At 42.4% G+C, this 12,407-nt stretch overlaps 1 protein-coding gene across 6 annotated transcripts in view; it reads left to right on the top strand.

Annotated features, from left to right (window-relative positions):
- The first annotated feature begins 1,788 nt into the window (after positions 1–1,788).
- pcloa (piccolo presynaptic cytomatrix protein a) overlaps positions 1,789–12,407 on the top strand; it is a 49,877-nt gene continuing 39,258 nt past the window's right edge. For 4 of the 6 annotated variants that reach the window (XM_016677355.1, XM_016677354.1, XM_016677356.1 and 1 more), the window contains exons 1-4: positions 1,791–2,262; positions 5,484–5,986; positions 6,219–6,604; positions 9,405–10,397. In XM_016677355.1, the coding sequence (XP_016532841.1) occupies positions 2,051–2,262; positions 5,484–5,986; positions 6,219–6,604; positions 9,405–10,397 (2,094 nt within the window). In that variant the 5' untranslated portion in view covers positions 1,791–2,050. Of the gene's footprint in view, positions 2,263–2,687; positions 2,714–5,483; positions 5,987–6,218; positions 6,605–9,404; positions 10,398–12,407 lie in introns of those variants that run through there. The other 2 variants (XM_016677358.1, XM_016677357.1) reach the window with 2 other exon arrangements.

Genomic DNA, 12,407 nt, shown 5'->3' with positions numbered 1-12,407 from the left:
TGCATATGGATACAGATTGGTAGAGTTAAATAACATTCCCTTGGATCTGAAAAGACAAAAAACATGGCTACCTATATTCAGGGCCTGGTTGTGATCTAAATACACAGTCAGTCTCCAAACGACCTCCGGCGCTGCATCAGAAGCGCCACAACAAAATAATTCACAAGGACGCCGTGGTTATTACAAGCTAGAGATACGATGCAGTGATTGCGAGATATCCGGCATCACACTTTTGGTTCCTGTCATCGCATCTAAAATTGAGTTCAAATGATCTATACTGTCGCACGCTCGTACTCCGGAGCTTCCTGTCCAGGTGCCTTGGGGGGGTGGGGTGGGGGGGGGGGTACTGTGAGTTTGTTCCAATGAGGACACATCTGCCCAACAGCTCCTACGGAGCAACACAGCAAATGAGCACTTGCTGTCGTATTGCTGCACTTCCTGTTGATGTAGAGCACAGCCGACAGGTTTTAATATCCTCGATGCTGTGTCTGCTTCCTGCTTGTGCATATTCCCACAGCAGTAGACCTAAATAAATATGCTGTAGGTCTGATTTGTGCCACGCGGGATGATGACTGGTTACGAGTTCACATCGGCGTCTAAACTGGGTTGTCTTTTTGAAGATGGGATGTTCTGGAGCCTATTTTGAGACCGGTTGATCCTTTGCGGCGCTCCTTCACATAACCCGAGCTATCACATCTTCATGAAAGACAGAAGAGGAGATAAAGAGACCCTTGTTGCGTGAAAACTGATTTCCTCACAGATTTCTGCCAATATAAAACAGCATATTTATTTATCTAACAGAAAGGCTATGGAGATGATAGCTGGGTACTGAAAATGGATTATTCAACCTATGAGTCATCTGTAGGCCTTTGCAGATGTCTTATCTGTGTTTCTGAATATTTCATGATGGCATACTCCACTAAAATTAGATTTGCATGTTTTGAAATCATGATGCCTGACATAGTTGTTTTTCTTTTCTTTTTCTTTTTTTTTTTTAAATGTGCAATCACACAACTATGATCATCTTAGGCTCTCCCAGAGGCCCTGGTTTCTTGACCCCAAACTAATATTTGCATTTGCTCTCTGCCGACTGAACATGACACAGATTTTGTATTTTGAGGATTGTGACTTTTTGTTTTTGTTTTAATTCTCTCTCTGGATTTCACAGTCAACCTAAATGTAGCAGTGATGGTCGCCTTTAAGCACATTTTCCTTCACTGATGTCTTAGGATCACTTGCGAGGTGGAGCATGCGTGGTTGGTCAGGAGACGTTTGGAGAACCTGCGTTAAGTTAACTGGAGTTCTTCAGAGAAGAGCGGAAGTTGTTTTTTTTTTGTTTTTCAACTTAAAGCACGTAATGTTGACTAATAAAATACATTTCCACTGTGGATAAATATAAAAGCACTCCAAAAAAAAAAAAAAAAATCTATAATTTATGTAACACCTCGTTTGTCTAATAACAATAATAATAATAATAATTAATAATATTTTGTGTTGGTAATATTATTAGAAAACAGAAGTTAAAACGGTATGTAATTCAATTAGGATTTAATAAAATAAAACATGAAACAGTTAAATATTACTGAAAATTTCAGGCATAAAAAATGTAGGATTTTTTTTATTTCAAAGCATTTGGATTGAAAAGTTCAAATTTTTGTTGGTCAAGGCTGGTGTGAATTTATTAATAACGATAATGACGAAAACAATGCTAGGAAAAAATAAAATAAAATAAGTATTTTATTTTGTAATCGTGTTCCGGAAGTCGCTCATTGGTTACGAGCAGTAGTAAAACGAAGACCCCCCTCACGGAAAACTGTGGCAACTGTGGTTTGAAGCTGGAGAGATGCGAGCTACAGAAAAACAACGAGAAACGTAGGAAATGGAGAAGCGCGACTGGACAGGGAAATAACTGCAGAAATCTAAACAATCCGTCATGCTTCGGTACTCGAAGGATCACCGTCTTCGAAGATAATTAATTTAAAAAAAAGGAAAAAAAAAAAGACGGGTGTCGGATTGATCTGAGAACTGGGGGGGACGGGAGGGGTCGATCATGGGGAACGAAGCGAGCCTGGAAGGAGGCGAAGGGCCGCCGTCTGGTCTGCCGGAGGGGCTGGCACCTGACGGAAAGGGCGGCTTCGTCCGGATCTCCGATGGCACTCCGGTCAACCTGAGCGAACTAAGCGAGGACGAGAGGAGGCAACTGGCCGCGGCGATGTCAAGGGCGCAGGGCAGACAAGCTGGAGCTCCGGCAGCTGCACGAAGGCAGGGATTTCAAACGGCATCATTCAATGCACTCCAAATGTCTAAACGGACCAAGCGTTTTGTGTGCGAGAGGCCTGAGCGAATGTCTCTCTCTCTCTCTGTGTGAGTGTGTGTGTGTGTGTGGTTGTTAAGAAATATGCAATAAGGAGGCGGAGAGTCCCATTTACACCCATTTCAATGCCGCAAATCGCGCAAGAAACCCCAGTTTGTTCCTAGAGTTCATTGTGAGGAGGAGTGATGGGAGTCTCCGATTAAAATGTTTTTGGGTTTTTTTAATGGCTGAATCCACAAAATTGGCTGTAAAGTGGGCAAAGTTGCAGCTCGTGGCGGTGTAAACGAAAACACTCGAGTCACCAGAATGGTCCGATTCGATCGGTCGTTCTGTGTGAAATCAGTGAGGAGACACACCTCCAGTAGCCTATTTGTGAGAAATAGTCGAAATGCCTGCTGGGTAAGGAAATTTGTCGTGCCTAATGTTTTCTTCTTCTTCTTCTTCATTTGCATTTTGAACATCTTAACAATTAACTACATATATATACAGCCATAAAAAAACAAGACCCTGCAAAATTTTGTTAGTGGTATTTACAATGGGATGAAGTAATGGGCCTCTGTGCTAACTGTCTCCAACTGGGGGCCGGGGGGAATGTTATTTATATCCGAGCTAGAGATTGGGGGGAGGGGTGCATCAATATTAATATGACTATAAATAGAACAGGGACATTAACTTATTTTTATTTTGATTGTGTTTCCCCAAACGAATTCTGTCTTGGTTTTTTCATTCGTACTGAATCTCTGCTACATCTCGTGCCGAGTAGGAAACAGGCTTGGCGCTGTCCGTGGTGCTGAAAATACTCACTGCGGCGCTTTTTACGCCAAATATTGTTTTGTCGACAGAGCCTGCCCAAGGTTTTATGAGGCCCCAAGCAGAATTTCATTGCGGGGCCACCACATAACATTTGAGCCCATTTGTATTGTCCATTTTTGTTGTCTGTTGTTATTATTATTATTATTTTGTAATTCTGCTGTTTTGTATTTTTGCCTTCTGAACCCTAAAGTGAGGGGTAGGAGGTGATATGAATAATGCTGCATCTACATGCCAAACATAGAAATACATCTGATTACATCAAATTAGGCATAAGGCAATTGATTTGAATTATTTTTAAGAATTGGTAATTAGTAAAGTTGCCTCTTTTTTTTTTTTTTTGCCAAAATACATTTCTTGACTGAAAAAGAAAACACTTAGTAGCATGTTTGTCTTACACATGATTTCAGACTTGGCTTAGACTTGCACTTTAAAGACCTCATGGCAATCCAGACTCAAGTCTTGTGAAGAAAATTCAGCTTATTTAATCAGTGGTGAACATAATCTGTTAAGTGTAGACCATTTGAGTTAATGATCTACGTTGCTCCTAAGCCTGCGCACACTTGTGTGTATTTGTGAAAAGGACTACTTGTCATGGTAATGTTACACAAAGTACATTTTAATTCTGTGCAATGATTCTCAAGACAACCTGCAAGTAAAAGCTTCCTGATTCGTTGATTTTCATTAAGTGCCTGTGTGCGTCTAGCAAACATTTTAAATTAAGTTGGCAAACGACAGTCGCTCTGACTCGCATCCAGATAGTCGTCTTGTACATATTTTCAAAAACTGGACAAAGCTGAAGTATTAAACGAGTCTTACATTTTGGAACAAGATGAACTTAATTTACCCACAGATCATCTTCTTATAGTCATTGCACAGACACGTCATAGTCATCAAATTAAAAACATTTCTGGGTAATTCTCTCAAAATTCAGTGTTCCTTTTCGTTCACTCAGTAGATTGTACAGTGTTCTTTACTTAGTAATTTACTACTTGCATAGTAACCAGTGTACTGTTATACTTAACAAAGCCTTTAAATACTGTTTTAATTCATGATCTCCATATAATATAAGAAATCCTGACACTATGGTTATCTGTGCAGGGTTGCATATTAAATGTATATTCAATGGATATTTAATTAAACTATTAGTATGATTAATATATTTCCTAAATATTTCACTGAATTTAAGTGTTTCATGTTGAATTGAATGTTCCAGGGACGTTGAATGTGTGCAAGTATTAAACTTGGCCTAAGGATAATGATCTGTGTAGATAACCTGCAACTGGTCATTCATTCGGTCAGTAGACTCTCAGAGCCCCCACGCTAGGAGGGACCCTGAACACGCCCAAAGTTCACTCACCATTCTGACCAGCCCTCCTTTGTTCGGCTGCTACCCTTTACAGTACCATATTACTCAGGCGTGCTATGAAAACAATCAGATATTATATTCATTGCAACATTAAACTTTTACTGCCAGAGAACATTATTTAATTACACCACAGCATCCAAGGATCTTCTCTGCAGCAGCAACCAATGCAAGTGTGTGTCATAAACATGCACCGTCATGCTTTAATCAATGGCAGCCAATTGGTCCATTAGCTTCCACTGATGCACTTCTCTAAAGTTCCACTTCCACTTGGCATGCGCTGCATTCTGTGTTCAGGTTGGGTTTACGGGCCCCGTCGCTTTGTCCTAACATTCAGGCTACAACCAACCGCTTCTCAGTCTCTGTCTACTGTCCACACTCCGTCGTTCGCCAGTATTTGTGTTTCCGTCAGCTGTTTGTTCTCTACAACCTTTTTCGAGGTCGTACAAGAAAAAGTGGATTTATATTTGTAGCCGAGTGATTTTTGGATGCAAAAATCACTCAGCTGTTTTTTTTTTTTTTCCTTTGGAATGTTTTAATGATTAACCCTTTTCATTTTATTGCACTACATTGTGTTGTGAATCCTAGTGAGTTTAAAGTTGGAGGTTGGAACAAGACTAAATGTAAAAAAAATAAAATAAAATTCAAGGGCTTTGGATACTTCTGCAAGGCGCTGTACAAAAGGTCATGTCTCTGATAATCAAATAAGAAATTGTTGTATTTTCTGTTTGTTGGTTTAATGTTTGGTGTAGTTTTAGAGGATGGGACTTGTTGTCATGGCGAGTGTGAATGAGTCAGCAGAAACAGACATGGCTAGCAAATTGCTGTTCCTTTTAATGAAGTTTAAATGTTAAATGTTGTAAAGTCGGATATAAAATTTAACCAGCAGCACTATCAACCTGTTTTAGTTTTGTGTTGCTTGCATTTCTTTTATTGGGTTCTTTTACTTGTAAATATAACAAGGATTGCTTTGTTTCTGTTTTTTTTATTCAGACCTTCAGAATCTGATGCTCACCAGCAGGTAGGAGCCTCCAGGGGCCCTGCAGGTCTAAGTAAGAGTCGAACCGTAGACGCCTTCAACCAGGGTCCGCCTGGCAGGCCCACACCAGGCCGCAGCCCCTCGTCCTTAAGCCTCTTTGAATCCAGATTCCGGCAGGAGCCAAAAGGCCCGGAGACTAAATCGTCTGGCATGTTTGGCTCCAGCTTCCTCAGCGGGGCCAATCCCCTCAGCGCCGTGTCGTCAATGACGTCCTCCATCTCATCTATGGGCGACGCCGTCAACATTCCCAAGTTTGGACTGTTCGGGGACGAGGAGGAGGGTGATGCGACGGCAAAAGTGGAAAACAAGCAGGGGGGGAAGCCACTGGGGAAGGGCCCCCAGCAGGGTCAGGGACCAAAGGGACCACAGCAGGCAGGACCCCCAAAGCCAGGTCAAGGCCCCCCTGGACAGGCACCGAGGCAAGGTCAGGGTGCACCCGGTCAGGGACCGAAATCAGGTCCTCCAGGTCAAGGCCCACCTGGTCAGGGGCCGAGGCAAGGTCAGGGTGCACCCGGTCAGGGACCNGGGACCGAAATCAGGTCCTCCAGGTCAAGGCCCACCTGGTCAGGGGCCGAGGCAAGGTCAGGGTGCACCCGGTCAGGGACCAAAATCAGGTCTTCCAGGTCAAGGCCCACCTGGTCAGGGGCCGAGGCAAGGTCAGGGTGCACCCGGTCAGGGACCAAAATCAGGTCCTCCAGGGCAAGGACCACCTGGTCAGGGGCCGAAATCTGGTCAAGGTCCTCCTGGCCCAGGACCAAGGCAAAGTCAGGGGGCCAAATCAGATCAAGGACCACCTGGTCAGGCCCCCAGACAAGGGCAAGGGCAAGGTGGCCCACCACAACAAGGACCTGGAAAACCTGGACCAAAAGCTCAAGGGCAGCCGGGCCCCATGCCAGCAAAGGGTTCAGTGGCCCCCAGGCAGCAGGCAGCTGGAAAGCCTGCAGATGGACTCTGTCCGCTGTGTAAAACCACCCAGCTCAACACCGGATCTAAGGAGCCACCTAATTACAACACCTGCACTGAGTGCAAGAACCAGGTCTGCAGCCTGTGTGGCTTCAGCCCACCAGACTCGGCGGTAAGACCCTGACAGCTTTTCTTTCTTTTACTGTAGTTGTATTTTTCTTAAAATTAAAAAATAGATAAATAATTCAAATGATAAATAATGTCCTGGCCGATGAGCTAAAGTGAGATAACTTTGTGATTTTTGTCTACATGTACAGCCGGGAGCTTTCCAGTTCTCAAAAGGTCACAGATAATACCGCCACAGATTTCATAATGGATTATACACAGGTGTGAGCGATGCCATGCATGTAGAAAAGGCAATGATTTTATTCTGGCATTTCTCGTTGAAAAAACAAAAACCATTAATCATGCACTGGCATTGCTGTTTGCATTACATGCTAAACGGCAAGAATAAGACCTCCAAAAAGTGCAAAATGTATCAGTTTGATTCAAGTTTATCAGTTTATGAATCATATTTATTTGCCAATATTGAGCGAACTCAAACAAAACTTTGAGGAAAGATAATGAATATAAAGGAACAATATGTACACATATCTGCAGTCATTTTTTATTATAGTCATCATTGTTAGAAAATACCTAGTTAGAAATTATGTAAAAAGAAAAAGATTTTAAAAATGTATTAAGGATACACACACACACACAAGAAAAACACTGACCAGGAACTGGAATTTGAATACTTTTTCTTAATTATCTCTGCTTCAAATGTTAAACACCTGAAAGTGTGTGTAGTTCGGCTCTTTTGAGTTTTCTGAAAGGTTAGAAATATTTTTTACACATGAAGGGCAATAATCTTTAATTTATGTTTTATTTCAAAATTGAAATCTCAGTTGTGGAACTAGTGACATATTTTTTTTTTCTTTATTTTGTTTTAAGTGTTAGAGGGGGAGAAAAAAAATCAGATTCAGTCAGACCTTGAATTCAGTAAGAGCAAGAAAGAAAAAAAAAAACAGCCAGACTAGTGCATATCTAATAAATGTTGCAAATTGTACAAACGGATCATTCAAATAAAAACTGGTTATGATGCTCAATTTGAAGCTACAGCAGAGTCCAGTATGTCGGTCCTCCCTGATCCAAAAGAGGACATGTCGCTTTCAAGAGCAACACACATGATCTGGGAAGCAGAGTGGCCATATGGACTTGGGGAATGTTGATCAAGGTGACTCATATCATGGCCACAGGAAGGAACTCTGCCAGCGAGTGACGACATTCACTCACACATGAACTGTAAATGCTGGTTGGTCAGGAGTTAAACCTGCTTTTGTAGAACTATTCTTTAAGACATTCTTCTGTGTGGATCAACAAGGACATTCTTTTCTTTTTTTTTTCTTCTTTTTTTTTGCCTTTTAAGATGTCAAACACACCAACATACGAGTAGCAAATGGGTATGCACACATTGTTCTTTTTCTAGATGGTGATCAAACCGTCAACAGCTGGCTCTTTCAACACTGTGCTTGCCACGCTGTGGAAACCAAAAGAGATGGCCAAACACTAAACAAAAGGCTCTGGCCTCCATTCTTTTTTCTTTTTCCGAGACAGGTGTTTGGTTCTGTAACGGTAGACACCATGAAAGCCAACCACTTTAGCGCTAATATTTACTAGAACGCAACCAACTGCTTGCTGTTCTGATTAATTATGGAACTGTTGCGAATTTTGGATTGTTTTTTCAAGATGGAAATCGGTTACCCAGCAACGGAATCAAGCATAATTGGAAACACCGATTTCATAAGTGAGCTGTGTTCATAAAGCACTTTTCACCGGATGGAATGTCACATAAAGATTTAGAGTGAAAACGAAACACAGAAAAATAAACAAAACAGATGGAAAGCAATAAAAATCTAAAAGTCAGTAAACATAGTAATTGGGAGTTTATAACTGACTATCTAAATGGCTGCTTAAAAATATATCTTCAACTGAGATTAATCAGGGTAAGGAGAATATTAGGGAATTTCACAATTTATAGACGTTACGAGTTCAAATGAGCAATCACCTCGTATCCTAAAATGAGTTTTTGGGACCACAAGTGGTAACTTTCTGGCTGACCTTCGAAACCTGTTGTTCAAGGAATTTTATGACCACAAACATCAGTGTGACAAGCCTGTAGACATTTAAGTTATGTTGTGGTTCGTTTCTTGGGGACCGGGATGACGATGGAGGGAACCTCACACAGCTCCAGAGACTTGTTAAATCTGAGGATGCGGGCGAGTTGGTCAGCACCGGCTTTCAGGCAGAATCAGGAAAGCTTTACTGGTCTTGTAACGCCGAAAAAACCTGTTTACACCTTTCTCAGTGCAGACAGGAAGTCATGGGGGAGCGGAGCGAGTTGTGGAGTTGTTGGTATAAGGGTCCATGTAATCGTTTTTTGTGTGAGAGTGGGTTGCGGGTAAGTGGGTTAGAGGTGCCAATGATTGGATTTAAAACTTGCAGAAGAAGCTGTCGAGGTCTTCAGCCCATCGTGGAGCGAGATTGTCACAGCGTGTAGTGATGGGTCCCTATAGGTAGCGATGTTGATCAAGCTCCTCCAAACTGCAGCAGGGTCGATAGCTGAGAAGCTGTTCTTTAGAAAAGATATATGAATAGGTTTGCAAGGCACTGTGTAAGCATGAACACACCACTTCCTCTCACAGCAGTTTTTAAAAATGTGATTCAATTATATCTAACTCGTCATGGTTACATGTTGTACACCAGGCCTTCTGTATATGAGGGTTATGGTGCTTGATGCAGCTGTCCCAGGTTTTGATTCCTGATTTTGTGCAATTGGTTTTTCTCTCTTCCTGCCCATTGTCTTGTCAAGCTACTAATGAACAAAGGTCACAAAAACCACAACATCTGACTTGTCTTCCTTTCATTTGCAGGGTAAAGAGTGGCTTTGCCTGAACTGTCAGATGCAGCGAGCAATGGGAGGCATGGATCCTCCTGGCATGTCAAAGCCCATGCAAGGCTCTGGCCCACCCTCGCCTCAGCGAGGCGGCAAGCCCGGAAAGCTGCTGATAAAACAGCAGAGCACCTCCGACCAAGGGCTGACACCGCCAACGACACCAAGGCAGAAATCCCCATGTTCCTCATCTCCTGGACCCCTTTCTCCAGGCTCCTCATTGGCAGGGTCGCCCAAGATTGACCCCAAAACAGGGCGTCCCATTCAGCAGAGGTCCAGCCCTCAGCAGTCCCCAGCTAAAGCCAAACAAGAATCGAGTTTCTTTGGGGGTTTGGGCGGCATCAGCTTAGGAGGGCTAACGGATTCAGCTAAACCCCCCGCAGTGGCCGCGCAAGCGTCGGAGTCGGTTACGGGGAAACTATTCAGTGGATTTGGTGGGCTGATGGAGTCATCGAAGCCTCCCACACAGGCTGCGCCAAAACAAGAAGAATCCGTGGCTGGAAAGCTGTTTGGGGGTCTGGGAGGGCTGACGGAGTCAGCGAAACCTCCTGCCGCTGCATCTCAAATGTTCAGCTTCGGCTCATCGCTTCTGAGCTCAGCCACCACTCTTGTCTCTGGAGAGGAAACCAAAGCACCCGAGTCTCCGCCTGGGTCACCCGACTCCGGACCAGGTTCTCCTCCTGACTCTCCTTTCTCTGCACCCGGATCTCCACCGGACTCCGACTCTGCTCCGGACACCCCGCCTGCCTGGTCCAGAGAGCCCCCCAGGCGCGCAGCCACAGAGCAGGAAGAGAAGTCCACAGCGGCTGAGTCTGCTCAGTCTGAAACTTCAGTTGCCAAGGGAAACTGCCCTCTCTGTAACTTGGAGCTCAACGTTGGCTCATCAGACGCCCCCAACTACAGTGTGTGCAACGAGTGCAAGAAGAACGTGTGCAATCTGTGCGGATTTAATCCTAATCCTCATATAGACGAGGTAGGAAAGCTATTACTGAAGTACTTTCCATCTTAACTACGCCTTTTGCTTTTTAAACAAAGTACATATTCTTGTTGTTTTTCTATGTTGTTCCTTCTAGACATGTCAAACCTTTGGGTGTTTCATGAAAATTACCCACTACAGAGATGGAATTAGAAGTTTTCAGGGTTTCATTTTCCACATGAGCATCTTCCAAAACACCTTTAATCAGGATATTGTGATTACCTAACTACATTGTTATTCCTCAACACTTGCATATCTATTCAATAGTTTAATGCACTGCATCTACACCTTATTAGTTTTGGGCTTTTGATAATCGATTTGAATTTCTTTTTATAGGATAGAATGATTATTCAACTAAAAACGTAAACATTTTCAAAACTAAAACTGAATTTACTCCAAGATTATGCACACAGGCTCAGAAATATATACTCCAGGTTTAATTTTATAACATGTACATGTGTGTTGACGGGGAGTGATCACAGTTAATCATTTGAGTTTGGTAAACTGGCAGGATGTGGTTGCTGCTAGCTTCGATTTATTTTTGTCTTTATGTAATCTGCTGCATATTTATAGCTCTCCTAGAATTCTTCCGTAACGGGAAGTAGAACTAAAATGGAATTAAAACCGTTACTATTTCCATCCAGCATTTGTTTTTTCTTACCTTTTAAAATTGGGTTGTTTAGCATGTCTTTGTCAAACCAACCTGGTACTTGAAAATATCACGCATATTTATTTTAAACTGACATAAAAACCTTTAATTTGTTAGGTATTCTGCCATTGATGCTTAAATTTTTTTTCAGGCATTTTTAAAAAAATTCTTCAGTATGGAAAATTTTGAAATGCGTCTAGTTTGAATTCTTCACACTGAAAAATTCAGAAACTTCAAAAATAATCACAGGCTATAATCTTTCCATTGTAAGACTTATTTTCGTCAAATACCTGACACATTTATTGACACTCAAACTGTTTTTCACTTCATTTGCTTCATTAGTTTCTGCAAATGTTTAATACCTGCAGTGCAACTTTCCGGTTTGCTGGACAATAAAGGCCTATTATGCCAGCTCACTGTTGCAGAACCAAATCAAACAGTGGACAACAAAGACTCTAAGACAATCTTTAGATTCTCGTTTCATTGCCAGCACATGACCTGAGTGACAGAAAGTATGTTTTCTGTTCAAGAATCACAAGTGTGACATTTCCTAAACTCTGCTGCCATGTACAGTAGGGAGTTTTGGGGAAAACCGAAGACCTAGACTGGAAATTTCACAAAGGGTGTGAGCAGCACATACATTAGTTTAACTGACAGCAGTAATGCTCTGATTTGATTTTTATTTTTATTTTTTTTTACCCCAAGAATGATCTGTCTGATATTATACTGTCAGGACAAAGTTGGAATTTTAACAAAATAAGATTAAGATTGGGCATTTTGATAACAAACATGGTGTAAAAACAATGTACCATCAGTGGAAAACATTCTGATGCCTGCTGTTAAGCATGGCAGGGTATCTGTGATGCTAAGGGCCAGTTTCTGTTCCAAAGACCCGGGGGCCTCCAAAAAGGTCCAGCACTTTATTTAGGTGTACTTCAGAGTGGAATATTTAAGACTAGTTTTTAAAAATACATATATACTTATATCTACTTAAACGTAGACAGTTCATCTTATTGAACCCTTACCCGTACCGTGTCATTTTCACTTTGAGCTCAGAGGATATTTTGCTTTGCCACCACTTAACTCCAGATGGGCATCCAGACTTCATAAAGCTTTTCAGTATTGCCACCTAGTTTCCGTTCACCTATGACACAGCTGAACCTCTAGGTGCATTTTTAAATCCAACTTGTGGGGGGGGGAGAGGCGGAACAAATGAACAGCATACAGAATGTTCTGCACACAAGACTTTCGTTGAGCCATCTAACCCCCCACGCAGTGTGTGTCACCTCTGTGTCACTCGCTGTCGTCACGTCAGCTGCCAGCAAAGGTTGACTCGCTGACGCACGTGAGGGCGTGGC

The sequence above is a fragment of the Poecilia formosa genome, unplaced genomic scaffold, assembly GCF_000485575.1.
Source record: "Poecilia formosa unplaced genomic scaffold, Poecilia_formosa-5.1.2 Scaffold154, whole genome shotgun sequence".
In the NCBI taxonomy this organism is placed as follows: domain Eukaryota; kingdom Metazoa; phylum Chordata; class Actinopteri; order Cyprinodontiformes; family Poeciliidae; genus Poecilia; species Poecilia formosa.
Note: the sequence above shows the minus strand (reverse complement) of the source record. Positions and strands in the feature narration are given on the sequence as shown.